The 23,600-nt window shown below is 36.5% G+C and overlaps 3 protein-coding genes across 6 annotated transcripts in view; all 3 read left to right on the top strand.

Annotated features, from left to right (window-relative positions):
* The first annotated feature begins 1,691 nt into the window (after window positions 1-1,691).
* Window positions 1,692-8,668, top strand: LOC127621479 (iron-sulfur cluster assembly 1 homolog, mitochondrial-like). The gene is made up of 4 exons (XM_052095112.1): window positions 1,692-1,830; window positions 4,853-4,906; window positions 5,033-5,138; window positions 7,508-8,668. Exons 1-4 carry the CDS (start codon window positions 1,750-1,752, stop codon window positions 7,654-7,656), a joined length of 390 nt encoding a protein of 129 aa, XP_051951072.1. The 5' UTR covers window positions 1,692-1,749; the 3' UTR covers window positions 7,657-8,668.
* A 3,115-nt stretch (window positions 8,669-11,783) lies between these two features.
* Window positions 11,784-14,120, top strand: LOC127621814 (cyclin-O protein B-like). Its single transcript, XM_052095561.1, has 3 exons — window positions 11,784-11,975; window positions 12,718-12,903; window positions 13,554-14,120. The coding sequence occupies exons 1-3, from the start codon at window positions 11,784-11,786 to the stop codon at window positions 14,118-14,120; spliced, it is 945 nt and encodes a 314-aa protein (XP_051951521.1).
* An 8,324-nt stretch (window positions 14,121-22,444) lies between these two features.
* The window catches only part of LOC127621438 (smoothelin-like), a 106,284-nt gene continuing 105,128 nt past the window's right edge, over window positions 22,445-23,600 (top strand). For all 4 annotated transcript variants that reach the window (XM_052095039.1, XM_052095032.1, XM_052095027.1 and 1 more), the window contains exon 1: window positions 22,445-22,792. In XM_052095039.1, the coding sequence (XP_051950999.1) occupies window positions 22,742-22,792 (51 nt within the window). In that variant the 5' untranslated portion in view covers window positions 22,445-22,741. The remainder of the gene's footprint in view (window positions 22,793-23,600) is intronic.

The raw sequence follows: 23,600 nt of genomic DNA, 5'->3' as shown, positions 1-23,600 counted from the left end.
ACTGAGGACCAGTTGTATTCCATATAGACATTGATTTCAGCCATAAGCATTTTTTGGAATTCAAGATACAATAAAGTGCCAACTATACGATTTCTTTTTCTCTGTATGTGGCAACACCTCTAAACACACCAGGACATGATCTGAGACTAAAATCTTTCCAAATGAGTAATCAACAGCAGATGAAATGAGGGACTTAGATATCTTAGATCTTATAAATCTTGTGGACTGATGAAAATAATTTATAGTCCCTACCAGAGGGGTTCAAAAGTCTAGACCAAGACTTTTAGACATCCTGTGAAGTGTCACTGTTGATTTAGGGGGCTGTCACACTTTTCCTTCACTATGATCAAGGACTCTTGAGTCCATCAAAAGATTAAAATCTCCTCCCAATATTATATCATAAGGGGTGCCAGCAGCTTGCAACATCCAGTCAAGATCTATAAAAAGCCCTGATCATCAATGGTAGGTGCAAAAATATTTTCCAAAATAAGACTTTGTCCCTGAATTTCAGCTAAAAAGATAATGACTCGTCCTAATTTATCTTTACTCTGTTTGAGACATTTGAAGTGTAGAAGTTTATTTATCATTGTAATGACTCCCCTGCTTTTACTCAAGCCAGCACTATAAATCAAATTCCCACCCCATAGCTTTCCAAATGTTTCAGATTCCTGCGGGGATCAAAGCAAGTAGAAAGAAACCGCTTGTATTTTAGGTTTTACAGCAATTATGAACCACACAATCTCAATATATTTAATGTGTAAAGTATTGAAAATCAAAACAGTGCTACGTGCTATGACCGTGCGCAATTTCTTATCCAATTTTCATGTCAGCGCAAAATGCAAATTGCAGGGGTGGAAGTGTTTGCTCTACTTGTGTGTAGGCACGCAAACTGTGGGTGTGTTGGATGTAAATGAAGTGACACAAGCACAATTTGCTATTTTCCTAAGAATTTGGTCCTTGCGCTAAGACGTTTCAATATCACATCTTATCTCAGTGCAAATTCCAAATTCAGTTCCTGCATTTGCAGTTTGGAAATTCATATAAAAGAAGCAATCACTGTCATAGAAATATGCCAAACATTCGACAAGGATGCTGTTAATGAACAAAATTACATAAGTCCATATTTTCTGTTCTGAGAATTCATTGCATACAGTCTATTTACACTACCAACATCTTATGAATGTGCTGTCTTTGTTTAAATCGTTGGAGCTTGTGGGAATGATGCAGATGATGGAATAACCGGAGAAGAACCTCAGAATTAAATGGCTCTTGGTCTAGCATTTTGCACCTGAACTTAGTGCATGCTTGCACGAAAATACTAAAACTTCATAGCCATGCCCATTGACTTTGCACTTATGACTTAAGGCATTGCGTTGCACATAACACTTGCCCTCTTAAAATAGGACCCCAGTTATGTAGTGACAAATTAAAAGGCGTGTACAATATCTATTAGTGCTTATTTTAAGTGTTTAACAGTCACCACTGTAGGTTTAGTTCACGTTACCAATAAATACACCGTTATTTTTCATAAGCTTTTATAACACAAGGCGTTCTCTGACATTACGTTAGTTGCGTAATAGCGTACACGTCACGTACACAACACACGCGCAGAATTGACTGCTCATAGGTTTCCAAGGCTGTCACTCAAACAACCAACCAATCCTGTGCTTTCTGTAAATCTGTTTTTTCCGCCTGTGTTAGCAGTGTTCTCATGTTTACATCAACGCGAAGTGCTTAAGTAACTTCAACATGTCAGCCTCCATAGCACGGGCGACAGTAAGGGCGGTTAACAGACGGAAGCTCTTGCCCTCAAGAGCCGCTCTAACAATGGTGAGTACTATTTTCAACAAATCCCACAATAGCGAACATAAACAACTCGTTCGTTTTAAAATACTCCTCAGCGCGAGCTTCCATATGTGTCAAATGTGTTTACTTGTACTCAGAGCTCGGTTATCTGATCAATAGCTTGCTAAAAAGAGACGTCTGGCGTTCTGGAACATTTAGAGGTTTATTCTAATTTACGAGTAGAACAGATTTGATTCACATCGTGGATGTGTTGAGCAACATAAATGTGACATCAAGGTCAGTCGATGGGCAGGTTAGCTGTTAGCAAGATTTTGGATAAGTTTTGTGGCAATGTTTATGGGTTAAGTTTTTGCATCAAGAAGCTTCTAGAGCTGAGTCGTTGTGGACTGTGTAGTTCTATCTATCTGTCTGTCTATCTGTTCATCTATATTATTTTGCTTTTCTCTCTACTCCGTTGGAATGGACTGGGTGAGGTCAGTACATCAAGATTTGGATGACTTATCCGTACTTTCCCGATCAGATAAGAGGACTTTAATTTGGGTTTGCTGGAAAAGATGAGCCTGAACTCTCTACAGATGGAAGCATTCCACAGGAACTGTAACGAAAATGTTTACTTTTGAGTAGTTATTGTAAATGCTAAATTATTTGTGTACAGGAAATGTTTCTACTTTGCTAAAACGGTAAATTTATGTAAGAAAAACAAACTTGAGACTCTCAATGATGACAACACGAGTGGGTTGCAACTTACAAGAATGTTCCTTTTTCATATTTGTAGGGATGTGACCGAAACCACTTCTTTAAAATGATTGTTTGTTTCCAGGAGTGTTGGATATGCATGTTTTTGAGACATTACAGATAATTAAGCTGATTTTCCTCTAAAGCTGAATAAATTATTATTATTCCAAGTAATGTCCGGCATCATCCAATCACTGCCAATCATGTTAAAATAAAAATTTAGCCATATAAATTCTGAATCTATGTACTGATTATCATTGTCCCATGTCTGCTACACATGTTGAGTGGTCCAAACATCATCTGCAGCCTGAAACTGAACTTTAAATAGGAAGTTTGGATTAAATGCAGCTATAGGATACTCCCTTGCTCACTATTTAGTGAACGACTGTCGGTCTGCACTGGTCTCAGAACAGTTTGAAATGCACCGCATTACTCCATATAAAGCCTCTGAGAGCAAACAAATTTCAGCTTTTGGATGAACCCATTATTTCAATGTGAAAATGCACCATATATATATATATTTATTAGGAATGCATTTACTAATGTTAATGAATAGAACTGTATTGCACAGAGATAACAAAATTAAACCTAACAAAATGTATATTCAAATGAAGCAAAATGACCCAAAGTTGTGTTAGAGTTGAAAGTTGTTCAAAATAACTAACCTATTTTTTCTACTTTTGAGGAAATGCGGTGCGAGTTTCCACATATGTGGACATCATGTTTATCGGTGTACTGATGCGTGAAAAATGAACAGATTTTTTAAGACAGCATATCAAATGAAACTAGAGATGCTACTCTTTACATCCAAACAGGTTTTAATGAAAAAACGTAGAGGTTTCTTACCAGAGGCAGAAGTTTAACTGATAAATGGCAGTCTAGAGTCTTGTGAACAGTATTCAATCAGGTTTTATTCATTTAAATTATGCTGTAACATTCTATGTTATTCTGATTAATTTGAGTGTATTTCAGGGGTGGGCGATATGATCAGAACTTTCTATTACGATACGGATAATTTAGTATCATACTTATGAAAACTCCCCATTTTCATAATAGTCTTGTTGGTTGGTTTTTTGAATGAGTAGTCGTGTTAAAGAAAATAATGTATAATATAGGCTCCGTTACGATCACGTGACCCCGATCAGACACATTTCAGAGGTATATACAGACGCAAAGGGCAGCACTTCAACATGGTAATTAACAGATATTCAGCAAATATATAGGCTAAATAACTATAACATCTTATTGCAAAAAACTGTCATAGTAAAAAAGTAAACATAAAATAAGAAAGGCTTCAGTAGAGAGCAGAACAAAACAAAAAGTGCAGGACCGCAAGATAACGCTGGTACATCTATCTAGTTCATGACATCGAGCAGTTTAAACATATTTTACTGCAACTATTTTTTAAGAATCAGCAAGTCTTCAATCTCTCCACAACACCTCACAAATATGGGAACTTTACTCACAGCAGTAGATTTAACATTGAAACCACCACTACTAAAAATATTAATGTTATTAGTTGACCACCATGACACATCCCTAAAGGCACAGATATACTTTCGGAAAAGTTCTTCATTCAGGGGTAAAAATACGTTTTGAGCAGCTGAGCAACGGTATACTATTTGCGAGCATTCAGACACCCGCCACAAACCTTCTCTAATGTGACATTAAAATGTGTTATCAATTACTTTATGCCTCAATCTATGAGTATAATTCACATGAGGTCAGTAAAATAAGCTGTTTTAACTACTCGTAGTTGATTTAAAGTTATGTATATACAGTAGAAAATGAATTTGTACAGTTTAGATTCTGAAATCATGATTCTAGTGTGCTAACATGCTACACTGTTATTGTAATATATGATGACACTGATACTACTGCAAAAATGGGTGTATAAAAGAGTGTTAATATTCAGACTTTGGGCAGATGTGTCAATGGCTTTCGCTGCAGATTGCACATGAGTAAATGGGCACTTGAGTATTTGAGCATAGATGATTCCTGTTGTAGCCTAATTAAAATATTTGTTTGTTCTTTGATTTCATATGAATTATGATATACATCACAATATAATAATATTTATCTTGAAAATCAGTAAAAATTGGTTCATTTGTCTTTTATTTTTTTAATTATATTTCAGTCAATATAAAAACTACTTCCTCATTTATTATTTTATCTTTTTTTGGAACTTGACAAATATAGTCACATTAAAAAAGAAAAACACTTGGTTTTAAATCAACCATACCATAATATTAAAATGCTGTTGGGATCAATTACAGGAGATTCAAATTGACTGTGTTTTCTTCATTCTCAGACACCTTCAGCTGTGAATAAAGTCAAACAGCTTTTACAGGATAAGACAGAATATGTGAGTATTTATTTGAGTTTATCATCAGCAGTGAAAGTCTTGCTGTCTTTTTATTTGCCTTAATGACATATTTTCCTTTGCATTCTTTTAATTCATTTTGTACAATATTCCTCTTATCTTAAATAGATTGGCCTCAAGGTTGGTGTTCGAACCAGAGGTTGTAATGGCCTCACCTATACTCTTGACTACACTAAGGAGAAAGACAAATCAGATGAGGAGGTGTTGCAAGATGGTAAGTAAGAAAATTAATGAACACATTGCATCTTAAGGGATAGTTCACCCAAAGAGGAAAATTCTCATACCTTCCCAGATGTGTATGACTTTCTTCTGCAGAACACAAACAAAGAATTTAAGAAGAATAACTCATATCTGTAGGTCCACGCAATGCTAGTAAATGTTTACCAAAACATTGAAGCTCCAAAAAAACAACGACAACAAAATAAAACACATGATGGCAGCATAAAAGTAATCCATAAAACTCCAGTGGTTTAATCCATGTCTTCTGAAGTGATCCTTTCAGTTTTGGGTGAGTACAGACTGAAATATCGCTTTCTAAATAAACTATTTAACTTTACATCTTGCATTGCAGTCTGAAGGCATGATCATTATTTAAATCTCTATTACACTTCCTTGTGCTTGACGCATCCATGCGCAGAGTGCTAGATGATGCTAGGAAGTGTAATCGAGCTTGAAATCATGATCGCCATTCTCACCCAAACCGATTGGATCACTTCAGAAGATATTGATTAAACCACTGGAGTCCACTTATGTATTACTTTTTTGCAGCCTGTATGTGCTTTTTGATCCTTTAAATTTCTGCTACCATTCACTTGCATTGTATGGGCATACATAGCTGAGATATTCTTCTAAAAAAATATATTCTTTTTGTGTGTTCTGCAGAAGAATGAATGTCATACACATCTAAGATTGCATGAGGGGGAGTAAAGGATTATTGTTTAACTATCTCTTTAAAACAGCATTTTGTCACAGTGCACAGCTACTCGTTGGAAAAACTAGTTTTTGACTGAAAAAGCTACTGGTTCTTTATTTTGAAAACAGCTGAGGTACTGTCATGCTACTGGAAAATATAGTTAGGTTATAAATGTCACTTTTGGTAGTCTGTGACAGGCATGTCGTGAGTGCATGACAACATTAGCATTAAATTATTTGATTTAGCAGACAACAAATCGGCCTAGTATGTCTTGAAAGTTTCTCACGGTTGAGTTTGTATCATGGTTTTAGGGTCACGGTTTTGTTTCGGTATTTGTAATATACAGAAACAAATATACAGTATATTATTGACAAATCCAAAGTAAGAATACTCTTTTTGGGAACACACTTCAACAGGTTTGGTAAAAAAGGGTACTTGTAGGAAGAAAATTGTAACCACAAAATCAACATGGATACTGTCATTTTTACAATATATAGTATAATCATAGTTACTTTATAGAAATTACAGTATTACTGTTGTAAGCCATGATTTCTGCAAAGAAAACCATGGTGACAGCAGTCATGGTTACTACAATATTACTGTAGTAAAACCATGGTTAATTATTGCTGGGTCTTCAACTAAAAACCCTTTTCTCTAATTAATAAATCAACATTTTAACTTAATTCCTGCACTATAACGCTTCATGCATTGACATAAAATGCATTTCATACTTTACTGCACATATATTCAATATTCGGAAGGTATACATCTCTATAGAAGGAACTTTGCTATTAAAATGGATACGAGGGATGTTGTGACACGGCTTGAGTGTTCTAATCAGGGCCGTAACCACAATATACTTTGAGGGGGACAAGTCCACCCCCCCCCCAATAATCCGATATTGTCAGATTATCCCCCCCCAATAATTGATATCCTTGTTGCTGTTCTGCTGCAGTCCATTATGCACCGCTGTCTAAATGTAATTAAGTTGCTGCAAGAATAACACCGCTCAATGTCTTTTGAGATAGCCAATCAAATCGATGAAGGCAGGACTCAAGTTTAAGATGCTAAGCAGGAACCTCATGGATTATTCCAGCGCCGTGCATCAGCAAGCAGTTCAGGTTAAGAGTGTTTGTGTTATGTGAGATGTATCTAAATAAATATGCAATATTTGACCACTATGTTATGTTGTACCAAAAATTCGCCATTTTGAATTTAAAATATGTCACGGACAGTACGTGATTGGTATGCCATTCATAATTGTGAATGTGAAAACATTAAGAGAGTAGTTTTCAGCGAATCGGGCTGAAGATAAAGAGTGAATGCGTATATATTGTAAAGGAATTGAATGTGGTAATCTGGCAGGATTTTGAAGTGGCATTTTAGAAAATTGTCATTGTCTAAGAAAATTGTATATATGTAAACAAAGTAGAGAGTTTTCATCCTCCAGATTAAAACTAGAACATGGTAAGATTCAATTTTAAACATTCTATTTAAAAAAAAAATAACGTGGAGCTCACGGTAGGTCTGTCTCTAAAGTTATTGGTAAAAATCAGTTTGCCTAAAAGAAAATCAATGGGAGTTTTACTTCTGTAACCCGACTGTCGTGATCTATTGCCAGATCACCATGGAGACCTGTTTACTTATAGTGTTGTTGCATATTTTTACAGGTGTGAGGGTTTTCATTGAGAAGAAGGCACAGCTGACGTTGCTGGGCACAGAGATGGATTTTGTTGAAACGAAACTTTCCAGCGAGTTTGTATTCAACAATCCGAACATCAAAGGAACATGTGGGTGTGGGGAAAGCTTCAACATATGAACCTTGCTGCATGTGTCACTGCACCTAAAGCTTTACTCCTTCAGGACATCCACTCCAAGATTCAGAGATCCATCCTGAAGAAGTGTAAGACATAGGAGACTGAGAAAGACACTGCTGTTTAGTGGAATGTTTGGGCATCACCTCCTGTGCTGCCTCCAGCCACGTCAACATACACCGATACTTCTGAAAAAGAAACATGCTTGCGATTCATATCTTTCAATAGAGGTTCAAAAAATGCATATAATTCCCTCATAAAAATCTAAAATGATGAATTTTGCTTTTAAAAAATTTAATTAATTAAAACCAAACATTTTAAATGTCATTATACAGGATATATTCTTTCTGTAGAAAAATATTAGAAAATAATTAATAAAAAAAAATAACAACATGCAGGCTTTGAACGACAAGAGGGTGAGGAAATAATGACAGAACTTTAATTTTAGGGTTAACTTCTATTCCTTTAAAGAATATTTTGTGTTTGATGGTGTCTCTTGAACATGTGCCTGTACAGCCATCTCACGCAGATCTCAGGGAGAGATTAGAACTCCATATTTGTTTGAAGGAGTTTAATAAATTGCTTTGTTCTCTTCTGAGAACTTTATACTTCATCCAGTTGAGCTGGCACCCATTCATATTTGTTAACCCAGTTAATGAGATCTAATGAGGCTTATCTTGAAAAGTGAAAACCTGGTGAATGTCGTAACATGTCTCATTCTTAAAACTAGGGCCTTGATGTACAACACAGTAGCCTTGCAGTTGCTTCCACTTGGTTACTTTGCACACACATTTGGTGGATTGTGGACCAGGAATAATTGACATAAATCTTTGTACAGTATGTTGCCGCATGTACCACTTTCCATGGTAGTGGAAAAGAATACAGCACAGGAAGAGATGCCATTTAGAGAATTTTCAAATGCAACTTATCAAATGCAACTTGTTATCTGGTGTTTTAAGTATGAGTATAATGTGTACATAACAATGTAAATCCTGTCGACTGTCGTTTAACGCACAAATAAACTTATGTTATACATAAGTGTGGTGTTGTTATTATTTTTTCCCATTATTAAATTAAATGCTCTAATTTTCTTATGACCTGTGTGGCAGTAACAATCTATTCTTCAGTGCAATGGCATAATGCAGTAACTGCAAATGTCAAAATTGAGTAACAACTGAAATTAGGTCTCTTAGAATATGATCTGTCTTGTGATCTTATCAATGGGTTTGTCTGAATTATCCTAAGATTGGGAGAAACATTGAAAATTGAGAGTCATTTTGTTACAGTTTTGCATTTTGCTTATGTGAGGCAGCACTTTGTCTGTTTTCCATTGCTTTGACATACTGTAAGCAGTGTTCTTGGATTTTGAGAGAATATTCATATATTTTAATTTTGATTCTGAAGTCAACATAGCAGCAGTGTAACATCAGTTTACATCGTAGCTCTTATTATATACAGTTTGCTTCCAGATATTGGCAAAATGAAGATGACAAACTACCTTCTAAGACGTGGTTTTCTCAGTTTTGAACAATAATTAATGGATTCAATTAACCGTATAAAATGTGGAAAAATAAAATATATCTGGGTATTGTTGACAAAGAACATGTCCATGAACATTTTCAGTTCAAGGTGTTAAGTTATAATTTATATGATGTATAATATACACTCACTGAGCACTTAATTGGGAACACCTGCATACCTACTTATTTATGCGATTATCTAATCAGCCAATCATGCGGCAGCAGTGCAATGCAAAAAATCATCCAAATATGGGCCAGGAGCTTCAATTTATGTTCACGTCCACCATCAAAATGGGGAAAAAATGGGCTGTGGCATGATTGTTAGAACCAGATGGGCTGGTTTGAGTATTAATGTAACTGCTGATCTCCTGGGATTTTCACACAAAAAAGTCTCTAGAGTTTACTCAGAATGGTGCCAAAAACATCCAGTGAGTGGCAGATCTGTTGATGGAAACGTCTTGTTGATATGAGAGGTCAAGGGAGAATGGCCAGGCTGGTTTGAGCTGACAGAAAGGCTACGGTAACTCTGATATCCACTCTGTACAATTATAATGAGCTGAATAGCATCTAAATGCACAACACTTCGTACCTTGAGGCAGTTGGGCTACAACAGCTGAAGACCATGTCTGGAATTTTATTAGGAATATAGTGTTCCTTATACAGTGCTTAGGGAGTGTATTTTAGATGCTGTAAATGGTCATTAATTCTTAGCTGAAGAATGTATCTTTTTAAGTGTTCAAATATTCTATCCCATCTTAATATGCAGAGACAACTAAGTAAGCCATTCATAGGCTAAAGTTTGAGCTGTTAAAGTTTAAGTGATTTTTGCCGTTCTAGAATTTCCACAAACTGAGCCATTGGATTAGCCAGGCCCCCTTTTTCCATAACCTTGAACTCCAAAGATGACAAATGAGTTTTATTTAGACTGACATCATGCAGAATTTCTTTTTAAAAAACAACAGCAGCAAAATGGCACCCTGAACTGACAATGGCATTAAGTCTCAGTTCGCTGCAACTACAAGATTCTTAGAACATGTAAAATGTTTGACATTTTGTTTGCTGTTTATGAAGTCTAGAGCTGTCACAGAGGCAGGGAAATATCTCTGGACACTAATGTAATATCTTTCAGGGAGTAGTAAAATTGTTTGCGGACCTTTCCATTAAAAAAATCACTTGCAGCACCTTTAATTTTCTCAAACTAAAAAACTGTGTCTGTGGTGCTTTAAAAAGTCCTGTGAGTGACCCACTTAAACCTGCCACAACAACATTACTAAACCAATTGAGTGAGTTGGGGGCGGGACTGTCTAACTTTTGAACAAATGTAACTGTGCATTCAGGAAGCTGTTTTGAAAGCATTTATTTTTTACCAAGTTCCAAAAAGGAAAAAGTTTTATCCAGCTGAGACTAGCCTATATTATATATTGTTTTGATATTTAGACAGGCTGTAGCATCACTAATCAAATAAAAAGTGAAAATTAACAATAACAAAATTTTTCATCAACGTGTTAATGTTGCTGAAAATAAAAGCAGTTGAAAGTGAGAGGACGTTTCTTGCTTGATGAGTTTTTTAACAGGTAAAATGATTATGAAACTCAAAACTATTTATGAATCAGGGAAAAACTACAACACAATACAACAGGGCTAAAGGCAATCTTGATTTTATTTTCTCCCAAAACACTAAACGGCGACAAGAACCACCACAGTACTTTACTAAATACCTGTTTGTCTCTATACACCGCACACATCTATACACGTGTCTAAAGTTTGATTTTGAGGTAATTTGATCTAACATAAAATGTTTTTTTTTTATGTAGCTAATGAAAATCCCTGAAATTCAAATTTATTTTAAGCCAAAATACTTATTTGTCATTTCAGTTTTGTTTAAGGTGAAAAAACATTTTTTATAATGGTCCAAGAAGTGAAAAGATATTTAGGGTAAAAAGACCCCCTGCTGCAGGGATTAAAGGCCCCTCCATATAATACATTGATTTTCTTAAGTGGGGCGATTAGATTTGTTATGACAAATATTCAAAATGTGCTCCCATTGACTAACTGAATCACAATGGAGATTAATTTGTTTATAGAATACTTGATGTTATGAAATGCCAAATGTCACTGAAATTAACAGGACATGGTTAACCCTTTTCTGAAGTGAATATTTGTAGTATCTTAATTTATTACTAAAAAACAACAACAAAAAAAACACTTTAATTGTGACCAAAAAATAAGCACATTTTCCTTAAGTTGTGACTTTTGTACGCCAAGTTCACTATATTTTATATATTTCACAACAAAAAAAAATATAAAATAATAATACATTGGTGACTTTTGCCCGTGCAGTGCTATAAACACAAAAGTGACACCTGCGCCTCCCGAAGGACAATTGTCATGGTAACGCGTGTACGCGGGCTCTATAGCGCCATACAATGAGCGCTAAAACACCCGGGGAAAATCCCGCTTCACCTGACGACGTCAGCATTACGATTAAACTACAGTAGGATGCCGATAATGTGGGACAGGTCTTTGAGTACAACATCACTCCAAGCAGTTCAAATTCGTATCTGGAGCAGTAAAAGACAAATTAATAGAGAAGAGAATTGTATTTGTCAGAGATGTCAACATTAAGTGACTCAGGCTTTGAAGAGGACCTTCAGAGTTCTCCGGCAGTCAAGTGGACAGAAGATTATAGCATCAGACTGACACTGGACTGGGATGGGTGCGATTATGAAGAGTGCTGCTTCATCATTCAGAGACACAATGAGCAGCAGTTTCTGGCGCAGAACTGTCTGGATAATCAACCGCAGGTGAGATGACCATGATGCACACCTCGAATACATCAATCAAACAGTCTTTGTGTTATTGTAACCGGAAGTTCTTGCTCCGGAAAAAATGCCATTTGTATTGGAGGCGTATAGGTATTTTATTTTACTAGCAACGTCCAACAGTGTATGCAATAGAGAAGATTTATGTAATTCTTGTTATTTATATATTTTCTTCTGAAAGTCATGTAAATTCCATCTCCAATTCTCCATTTTGTTTAATAAAATTCTGAGGTGGAAATGAACATTTAAAAGTCTTTGGAAAATAATGACCAAATCGTTTGTCTTGTCAAGTCCATTTCGTCTAACATTTTATATATATATCCTAAATACACAAAAATGTAATAGTATTTTCACACATTTTATGCAATTTAGTAAAACTACAGCTTGATTAGAAATGATGCCCAATAAAAAGTGATATTTACCTTTTTACTGTTTTCTTCAAACACCTGCTGTCTCGCTATTCATCACAAGCACACTGAAATAAAATTATATAAAAGTAATCCATGACTCCAAATGAATCCGTATGCGGCGTGAAGCATTTACCCACTGAACATGGGGAAGAGGTGGGGAAATATGATTTCTGGAAAGTTCAACAGTAACTTATCAAATGAAATGATAAACCCACAAATGTCACGGTTTCCTGACAATGATCCATTCATCGCCATTATTGTTGTTGGTGGTAGTGCTATTTTGTCTATTCATTTTAACATGTATATCCTTACAGATCACCGCAGACGCTCGCAGCAGACTGGTCAGCTGGCTCATAGCTGTACACAGACAGCTCAAACTATCCTTTGAATCATGCTGTTTGGCCGTTAATATCATGGACCGTTTTTTGATCACAACCTCAGTTGCTGCCGACTGTTTCCAGTTACTGGGAGTGACATCTTTGCTGATCGCAACAAAACAAGTAGGCAATAGCTCTTTCTTTTTCTCAGTTTCATTTAATTCAGTTTCAGTGTAATTCTTCTTAATAATCTTTCAAAAAAAACATTTTACTTGAAAAATTTCTGGTAATTGTGTCTGGAAAATTAGTATTAGGACCTGTCAAGTCTATAGACAGTGAATTTCAGTACATTAGTAGTATTTGAACACATTAAGACACACTTAAAAATATGAATGTTGTTGCACTAGATCACAAAATATCAAACCAAGTAGTGTTTATTTTAAAGAAAGATAGCATAAGCACATGACTCAAGCTAAATGTGTCACAAAAATCAGTTTTGGACTATAAAAGATAGAGTGTTCAAAATGACAGAAGAGACAAAATGTACCTGGACACCTGGAGTGTTAGTGGAACATGTCCATAATTACTGTGATGAACTAGATCTGTTGTAACTCTGCTAGGACACCTGTGTGAACATGAGGGGAACTGACTTCATACACCCACTAAAAATTCCATTGACACCAATTGCTTGAAAATCATTGCAAATATGGCTCAGATTTCTCTTGGTTTGATATTTTGTTAGCTAAAGCCATGACATTCAGACATTAAGCAAGGCCTACGTGTCCAAATACTGTTTGCAGCCTTATTTGAATCTTTGTATTTTGTTTTTCCAGGTTGAAGTATGTTCACCTCGCATCAAAGAACTTCTCTCACTTTGCTGCAACTCTTTTTCCAGGGAACAACTATGCAATCTTGAGTGCCTTATTCTTCTTAGACTCAATTTTAGACTGGCTGCACCTACCCTAGCTTTCTTTCTGGACTATTTTACCAGTCGTGGCCTTCTTGGTCATCAACCTAGTGGACCCTCGGTCACTACACAGGATAGAATTAGATGGAAAAAGCACGGAGCTTCTGAAGACCAAGATTCTAGTACAAAGAAGCTGAATTGGTTGGCTTGCAAAGTCTGTGAACTGAGTTTGGCGGACTACACGTTTAACAAGTATATACCTTCTGTCATTGTACATTGTGCTATAAAATTAGCAAAAGATCTTCTGAAGATATCGTCAATTCAATCTACAGACAACAACACTGGCTCAACAAAGACATTTAATTCATTCTGTTTGAATGAAAACCAACTACTTACCTGTGAGAATCAGGTTTTATTTAAACAATGCACTGAAGATCTGAAATTGTTAGTTTCTCTTAATCAAGATGCAGTCCAAGACTTCATATCACTTTAAACTATATTTATTTATTCTATAAAATTAGCTGTACATTATATTATTCTTAACTCATTTTTAATGTTACTAAGATACTGTAGCAAGGGAATGTTTATTATTCTTAATGTATAGTCATTCTTTTATAGTGCATTTTGTTTGACCGTATGTATTCAGCTTGATATTTGTCGGCCTACCTCTAAACTCAATTCTTTATAGTTTAAAGGGCCATTCATACGAAATTGTCAAGAAAATGTCCTGTTCACATTTTATTCCACAATCAAATGAAAGTTGAAACTATAATTTGAATATAGAAAAAAAAGCATGTTTTTGGGCCCTAAAGAAGTTTTACATTTTTACATTATTTTTATGAAAGTTATGGACAATTTTACACCGTTTCTCATTTCCGCAATGTGAAAAAAGATGGTCATTGTGATATTCTCATTACCACAACATGAAAAAAATTATATATTAAAGTGTACATTTTAACATAGAAAATATATAGTAAATAGTATATAGTAAAACAACATATTTATAGTAAAAAAAAAATTACTGTTACGGTAATGAGTATCATCTTTGAAAACTGGAAATATTAATAGTAAAATTTCTGAATGTGTTACAGTAATGACAAATGGGGGTAAATTGTGTTACGTGCCCATATATGTGTGTGTATATATATATATATATATATTATATATATATATTATATATATATATACAGTAGGTACGGAAAGTATTCAGACCCCCTTACATTTTTCACTCTTTGTTATATTGCAGCCATTTGCTAAAATCATTTAAGTTCATTTTTTTCCTCATTATTGTACACACAGCACCCCATATTGACAGAAAAAAACAGAATTGTTGACATTTTTGCACATTTATTAAAAAAGAAAAACTGAAATATCACATGGTCCTACGTATTCAGACCCTTTGCTGTGACACTCATATATTTAACTCAGGTGCTGTCCATTTCTTCTGATCATCCTTGAGATGGTTCTACACCTTCAATTGAGTCCAGCTGTGTTTGATTATACAGATTGGACTTGATTAGGAAAGCCACACACCTGTCTATATAAGACCTTACAGCTCACAGTGCATGTCAGAGCAAATGACAATCATGAGGTCAAAGGAACTGCCTGAAGTGCTCAGAGACAGAATTGTGCCAAGGCACAGATCTGGCCAAGGTTACAAAAACATTTCTGCTGCCCTTAAGGTTCATAAGAGCACAGTGGCCTCCATAATCCTTAAATGGAAGACGTTTGGGACGACCAGAACCCTTCCTAGAGCTGGCCGTCCGGCCAAACAGAGCTATCGGGGGAGAAGAGCCTTGGTGAGAGAGGTAAAGAAGAACCCAAAGATCACTGTGGCTGAGCTCCAGAGATGCAGTCGGGAGATGGGAGAAAGTTGTAGTAAGTCAACCATCACTGCAGCCATCCACCAGTCAGGGCTTTATGGCAGAGTGGCCCGACGGAAGACTCTCCTCAGTGCAAGACACATGAAAGCCCGCATGGAGTTTGCTAAAAAACACCTGAAGGACTCCAAGATGGTGATAAATAAGATTCTCTGGTCTGATGAGACCAAGATAGAACTTTTGGCCTTAATTCTAAGCGTATGTGTGGAGAAAACCAGGCACTGCTCATCACCTGTCAATAAAGTCTCAACAGTGAAGCATGGTGGTGGCAGCATCATGCTGTGGGGGTGTTTTTCAGCTGCAGGGACAGGACGACTGGTTGCAATCGAGGGAAAGATGAATGCGGCCAAGTACAGGGATATCCTGGACGAAAACCTTCTCCAGAGTGCTCTGGACCTCAGACTGGGCCGAAGGTTCAGCTTCCAACAAGACAGTGACCCTAAGCACACCACTAAAATAACGAAGGAGTGGCTTCACAACAACTCCGTGACTGTTCTTGAATGGCCCAGCCAGAGCCCTGACTTAAACCCAATTGAGCATCTCTGGAGAGACCTGAAAATGGCTGTCCACCAACGTTTACCATCCAACCTGACAGAACTGGAGAGGATCTGCAAGGAGGAATGGCAGAGGATACCCAAATCCAGATGTGAAAAACTTGTTGCATCTTTCCCAAAAAGACTCATGGCTGTATTAGATCAAAAGGGTGCTTCTACTAAATACTGAACAAAGGGTCTGAATACTTAGGACCATGTGATATTTCAGTTTTTCTTTTTTAATAAATGTGCAAAAATGTCAACAATTCTGTGTTTTTCTGTCAATATGGGTTGCTGTGTGTACAATAATGAGGAAAAAAATGAACTTAAATGATTTTAGCAAATGACTGCAATATAACAAAGAGTGAAAAATTTAAGAGGGTCTGAATACTTTCCGTACCCACTGTATATATATATATATTAGGGCTGTCGATTGAATGCGTTAATTCTGTTAATTCGCACTGTCCCCGGACCGTAATATTGAAGATTCCTGAGAAATGCAAGCTTGTAGTACCATCTATTTACTCCAGAGGGCAGTAAGTGAAACTTCAGTTGTGTGGCAATGCCCAGTTTATACAGTGAAGAAAAACACCCTTTTTTTTTTTTTTTTTTAAGAAAAACACCCTTGAGCAGCAGAACAACACAAACATGTGTTACATTCTTGCGTTCAAAACACTTGATGGAACGCTAATTCGAACTAGGGGATCTCAAGATGTGTTCTAAGTATTAAACTATATTTAACTTGACACAGTGACCTAAAAATGTTATGTTTATGACGCAATGCATCCAAGACACTACACAAGCATGTCTGACGCAGATGTAAATTGACGGGTCCTTAAACAAGCCCTCATAATAAATCTCCAACTGATTGACAAATTCACTTGTGAAATGGATTGCTGTGAACTGTGTGTCAATGATTGACTTATGATCAATAATATGGTAGTAAACAATACATTGTATTCTAAAACTGCTTTTTGTATCGACTTATCAATGATTAACTCTTCTGCCACAAGAATGTAATGCATTTTAATTATCTGAAAATATTTTTATTAAATTTATTATATATATATATTAATTTTAAATATTTAAAGATAACTATGTATCATTTCAGCATTATATATTGAATTATTGTTATATGAGGGGCTTTCTCAGCAAATATTTGTATTATACGATTAAATAATCGGGACACCATGTAATTAATTCGATTAAAAATTGTAATCGATTGACAGCCCTAATATATATATATATATATATATATATATATATATATATATATATATATATATATATATATTTTTTTTTATTATTATTATTGATTTGGGGTAAATATGACCAGGACATTTTCTTGACAGATTTTGTGAGAATCACCCAAAAGTTGAATTAATAGGTGGATTACTATCAAACATTAACCTTTTGAATGCACTCAATCAGTATTTGTTCCATAAATTATTTATTGATGAATAAGTTTAAATTTTAAATGTATGTTTAGATATTATCAAAATGTTGTTTTCTTAGCATTTCTGTTTGTCAATATATAAAATGAAAACTACAATTCTTGAGAATAGCTTTTAAAAGCAACTGTATGCTTGGATTCTTTGGGAATAGGACAAAAATGTCAGATAGGTTTTGATGTCAAATCAAGTAATTTTATTTGTATAGTGCTTTTCACAACTTTGTTTCAAAGCAGCTTTTCAGAAAATTATACTCTAAAAACAAAATATGCCGTAATGTCTGTAATGTCTTGAAATTGATAATTTGGTACTAGAAAATCACTTTCAATTATATCAAACATAGATATTTGGTTCATGAAATGAAGCTTAACATTGTCTTTGTGTTTGATTATGAGTTGCCACAGTATGCAATAAACTTGCATGTCTTAAGGTCAATATTAGATACAAAAAAAAGTCAAGCCACTATTGAAACAGAAAAACAAAAACAAAAGGTTAGAGTGGGCAAAGAAACAGACATTGGACAACAAATAATTGGAAAAGAGTGTTATGGATCTTAATCCCATTTTGAGGGATCAGCTAGACAGTAAGGTGCTACAGGAAGTGTGGGGTGAAATGCCACACTTTTCCAAGTATTTGGACAAACTGACAGCTAGAATGCCAAGGATCCGCACAGCTGTCATTGCTGCACTTGGAGAATTTTTTGACGAGAACTCTTTGAAGTAGTTTAAGAAGATCTAAATTCACATTATTAATGTCCTGACAATACACTGTGATCAGTTGAATGCCACTTTGACTAATTAAATTCTTGGCCACCAGTGTCTCTGTGTGTGTGTGTGTGAGCATGTATTTATCACTTTGTGGGGACCAAATGTTCCCGTAAGGATAGTAAACTCTACATTTTTGACCTTGTGGGGACATTTTGTCAGTCCCCATGAGGAAAACAGCTTATAAATCATACTAAATTATGTTTTTTAAAAATGTAAAAATGCAGAAAGTTTTCTGTGAGGGTTAGGTTTATGGGTAGGGTTAGGGGATAGAATATATTGTTTGTACAGTATAAAAACCATTATTTCCACATTGTGTCGAAGAAGCGACACTAGGGGTCTCTCTTGAGTGCCGAATATACCTCTGATCTATGAAAAAAGGCCAATAAACAGTTGGCAGACAGAATTTGCATGTCCCGCCCCCGGACATACGGGTATAAAAGGCGGGGAAGTACGTCTGTTTCAAGCCGATGGTCTTGTATGCAGTGAGCTGCGATTCACACACCTGTTCCTCTTACCTCTGAGCAATCTCCTGTTGGATCTACGGCACACTTCAGCGGCTTTCTCCTTCTCTGCACGGCAGTGCAGTTTGCCCCTTGGCGCTTCAACAGCGCAAACTAAAAAGAGTGTTTGTTAAAAGAGTGATTTTCTCTAAAACAGTATTTTCCTCTAAAAGAGCAATACACAGCGGCGTTGAACGTCCTTTTCAGGACAAGTCTTTATAAAGATGCCTTTCCGCCCCTGTGTAGTTCCTGGATACTGTAGAGTGCTCTCCGCTTCAGATGGCCACAGGCGCTGTCTTGTGTGTCTGGGCTGCGATCACACCGAGGCAGCGTTTGTGGATGGTTCATGTTCTCACTGCGAGGCATCCTTTGACGTAAGACCGGGTTTCACTGGCCATCAATGGCCAAAAACAACTGGCTGGAGGGTCTTGAGGGTGGCCTTGTAACACTGGTAGCCTCCAACAGGGAAGTCATAAGCGTGGGCTAGCATCACTCCCCTATGATCGTTTGGGACAACCCAGTGAGCTGGTTCCTGATCAGTTTGTGTATAGACCAACAAGCCTTTCTCCAGTTTAAGATGTGGCAACATCTTAACAACACTACAAGGTCGGCTCGCGTAGTCGATGACACGTTTGTTTGTGTCTCGTTTCTGTGTCAGGGTGGCACTGAGACAGCCATCAAGCACTAGGGCAGCATTTTCTGAGGCTTGGATCCCCAGGACTCTGGCGTCGACTTCATGCCTTCAAGCAGGGCGCACGCGCGTCTCCCATGCCAGTTGCGCATATCTTCTGATTCCCTACATGGTAGGGATGCTTGTTCTGCAGTGCATTGTTACATCATATTGTATGCTCTCATAGAGGTTGTGAAGGAAGAGAGACTTGAAAACCCATTCCTCCTCCAGACCTGGCGCATTACGTCCTTAGAATTATGTGGTACTATTCGCCTAGGGTAACAGAGGCTTCGTCGGTATATGGCGAATACTCCTCACGTAGGGCTTTACACAGAGCTGAGTAGCAGTCTCTGGTACCAGTCGGTAATGTTTCCATGAACACATGGACACTCCTCACAGTGGTCTTCCATATGAGCTTGAGTTTTTCATGTGTTAAAGCACGAGGTAGGTCAACAAGGCAGCGCTCAATTTGTCTGAGATAATCATTGATGTTTGAATCTCGACTACTTGGGTCAAGGTGCTCTATGTCCCTTGTGAAGGACTCGAGTTGTCGAGTGTGCAAGCCTTGTTGTTGGTATGACCGCAGGTCATCCGAAAGATCGCTATAGCGATGAGGACGACTTCTTCCACTTCGTTGTGGGAATGGAGACCTGTCGAAGCGTGGGGGTGGGCCCTATGTTGCGTACATCTTCCTGGCTAATGGGGCCATCGAGCCGTTTACATCACTCTGGGCTCGGAAATAATTTCCCCCCCTTCATGGTGTGGAATCAGTGCCGAGCTGTGGCTTATGGGTTACTGTTGTCCAATGTGCGAATTTCACTGCGACCTCTCATTTGTGGACGTTAATTAGGTGACCTGACACCTCTCTGTAACATCTAGGCGAAAGCGTTAGTAGTTAAATAACAACAACAGCAGGCTTGGAGCAGACTATCGTAAACTTACCAACCCCTAATTCACTCAAAGAGCACTTTCACACCACAGTGGCTTATGCTTGGCAAGTCATGAGAGAAGTCAATCATGAATAAAAATTAAACTTTGAACAAATGATTCAAGTTATTACTTAGGATTCTTATGCATACACACTGTGACAAAAATGGCACATAGGATGCCTCACACAGCATTATTGTTGGGCGCCTCTATCAGGAGCGGGTTTGGTTATTAGCAATAATGAATAATTATCTAATATAATTATCAATTATCAAAATCAATAGAATATTAATAAAGTTTCATATTGCCGGGGAACCACCATGGAATCAGAGACTAATAACCAGACAGTAAAGCAGTCTCAATATAGGATTGTTCACTTAGAAATGTCGACGTCCGGAGAATAATGCAGTCGATAAGCTTCCGACTTCCAACCACAAACTAAACAGTAACATGATTAGATATGGTAACAGTTAAGCCTATAATACATGAGAGGAGGGTAGGTGTGTGTGTGTGTGTGTGTGAGCGTGTATTTATCACATTGTGGGGACCAAATGTTTCTGGTTCCGGCAGACCAAACTAAGCAGCCTAATTGTGTGTTGAAGGATAAATTAGGGGTATGCCTGGCTAAATAGATGAGTCTTAAGAGAACCGAAACCGGTTTTCGCGATTGTGGGAGACAAGAGAACTGTTGATTCAGAGATGCGGTGAATGGCTCGTAATCCATCTGCTGCGGTCATTGGTTCATTAATGTATAAACTCAGTGTGCTGGTCTCACCCGCGATGACAAATGCACAAACAGCCCAAAGTGGTTGGAAGACAACACAGCTGTCTTGAATATTATTAGCAGCAATGTAAATATCAGAGTAAAATCAGATGAGCCAGTTGCCAAAACTCAGCATTGAACCAGGAACATTTAGATGTCCATGCAGTCATTCACGTGCGCATGATTTTAAGATTAGTTGCAATTTATAAATTGGGATGAATTAAGAAACAAATTTTCATGCTGAGGGACGTTTTATAAATCATTGTGAGGGATTAAACACTGACACACTAAAACGACCATAAAAATGACAATTTAAACAACTTTACAGCTTAAATAATACAGTTTAAGTTTTAACAGAAGAATTAAGTGCTTTTATAAAGTACCTTAAGGCATTATAAGCCTTACATTTCTGCCTTTTATTCCTCCCAAAACTGGCTCCATTCACTTCCATTACCCACAGTTTTCCTGAGCAACCACTGGGCGGCGTCATGATGATTCTAATTGATTTTTTTCTATTTCTGGTCTCCAGAAGCCACGAAAAAATGCAAAACGAGTGATCCAGAGCAGGACAACAACCATTTAAGTGTTACTTAAGTGAAACTGAAAACAATCGAATCGTGGAACACTTCCGCATTCATGAAAAAGGTGGATAAGTGCCTCCAGGGGTGTAGATTCCAGGTAATTTTACCTAAACCCCCCCCCCGCAAGTACAGTTTCATAATTTTAAAAATAATACCATGAACAATGGAAACACTTAAATGCTTCATGTTACAACACCCCTCAAGGCAAATCTACGCCCTTGAGTGCCTCACTAGATATTTGCTTTTTAGAGATGAGTCGATGTAAATTTTTGTGGCCACAAATACCATCGATTGAGCTTAACTTTAATTGAATGCGGAATATTCCTTAAACAGAGTGAGAGAGTTTAGAACTATTTATTTATTTAATTTGTAGGCTACGTTTTTTAATAATGTCTATAGTAGATTTAATTTAAAGTTAAGCAATACACATGTAATTTACTGTATAGCATTTTTGTCATCTCTTGAGTTCGTTTAGTCACACAAGAAAGAGGACTTAGAGAAAATCCAGTAAAAATATTAACGTTGACAGTCTTCAGTGTAACCAAATTGCAGGGACAAATGATTTATTGTAAGAAATAAAAACAATGTACTAATATGTTTCACCAATCAGACACCAACCTGTGCGTGGGATTTTGAATTTGCCCGTCTGCTATTGGTTGGTGGGGCAAAAAGGGCGGGACTTCAACTCAAATCACTCATCCATGACTCTGCAGGCATGTGTTAGTCAGTCTGACGTATGTAAGCAGCAAAGCGGTTGGATGGTGAATGGAAAAGTAAACGGCTACCGGTGTTTCAAAAAGAGCTCTCTTGTTTTCTAAAGAGTCTGTATTTTTGGAAACCCATTTAACCTTTATTCGAGAGCATCTTCACAAAGCAACCCGAGTGAACCGAAGCGAGATTAATATTTTGTTTTATATATTCAGCGCAAGACTCTTTTTTATATACATATATATTCACCGCAAGCCTCTCATGACCACGAGACGCAAATTATTTATTTTATTTTAGTATTTGTCTTTTTTAGCTACTCTTTCAAGACATTAAAATGACTGAGAAGCGATACTCCAGCATGGATGAGTCGTCGCTCCGTAATCTGGTGAGTTCTGCTCGCAATAATGTCGTTTTTAAAGGTTGTATGATATATTTTATTGCTTATGTTTCCGGACATCATTAAAACATAATTATTGGGCAATATTTATCATTAATAATGGATACACTTTAATAACAATTGTCATGTCATGTGTTCACGTCAGTAGGATACAACTGGTCATATATAATGTGCCACCTTAAGCGCTTGTCATGTTGTAAATCGGTTAAAAATTAACGAAATCCGTTAAAATGCTGCTTATAGGTCAGCCTTGACAAAATGATAACCGTGATGTTGCTTATTATTATTGTTAGAATTAATTTGAATGATTTTGTAAAACGGATCGGCGAAATGTCATTATCGTTGATAATAATAATAATAATAATAATAATAAAAATATATATCAAATGATATATAAGTCTGATTAGACTCTTATCAGACTAATACCGATCATTTAAAAAATAATAATAGACAGATATAAATTTTTCTATTTAAAATTATTTTAGCTGTGTGCTGTTTCAAAAGTGTTATTAGCTACATTTTATTGTGCCGTATGTTTTATGCCTGAATAAAACATTTTATATTTATTTGCCATAATTAGTTGTCGACCGAAATTAGTTATTTCAAGAACTCTTGGTGGCCTATTTGATGCCGATAAAAGGTCAATATTGACAAACGGGACACGCATTGCTGTTGAAATGAATTTATTTTGCACAATACTTCAAATACTCTCAAATTTGGGCTGATATTTGAACTAACAGGAGAGTAAACTATCATTTCTGAAAATGAGCTAAGCAATGCCTATAATAATAAAATG

The sequence above is a fragment of the Xyrauchen texanus genome, chromosome 3 (assembly GCF_025860055.1).
Source record: "Xyrauchen texanus isolate HMW12.3.18 chromosome 3, RBS_HiC_50CHRs, whole genome shotgun sequence".
In the NCBI taxonomy this organism is placed as follows: Eukaryota; Metazoa; Chordata; class Actinopteri; order Cypriniformes; family Catostomidae; genus Xyrauchen; species Xyrauchen texanus.
This window is presented reverse-complemented; position numbering and strand designations above follow the sequence as displayed.

Excerpts from the sequence above, each read along its gene's own strand:
- LOC127621479 (XM_052095112.1), top strand. The coding sequence starts at position 1,750 with ATGTCAGCCTCCATAGCACGGGCGACAGTAAGGGCGGTTAACAGACGG. Across the intron at positions 1,831-4,852 it reads CAAGAGCCGCTCTAACAATG|ACACCTTCAGCTGTGAATAA; the intron begins GTGAGTACTATT and ends CTTCATTCTCAG. Across the intron at positions 5,139-7,507 it reads TGAGGAGGTGTTGCAAGATG|GTGTGAGGGTTTTCATTGAG; the intron begins GTAAGTAAGAAA and ends ATATTTTTACAG.
- LOC127621814 (XM_052095561.1), top strand. The coding sequence starts at position 11,784 with ATGTCAACATTAAGTGACTCAGGCTTTGAAGAGGACCTTCAGAGTTCT. Across the intron at positions 11,976-12,717 it reads GTCTGGATAATCAACCGCAG|ATCACCGCAGACGCTCGCAG; the intron begins GTGAGATGACCA and ends ATATCCTTACAG. Across the intron at positions 12,904-13,553 it reads TGCTGATCGCAACAAAACAA|GTTGAAGTATGTTCACCTCG; the intron begins GTAGGCAATAGC and ends TTGTTTTTCCAG.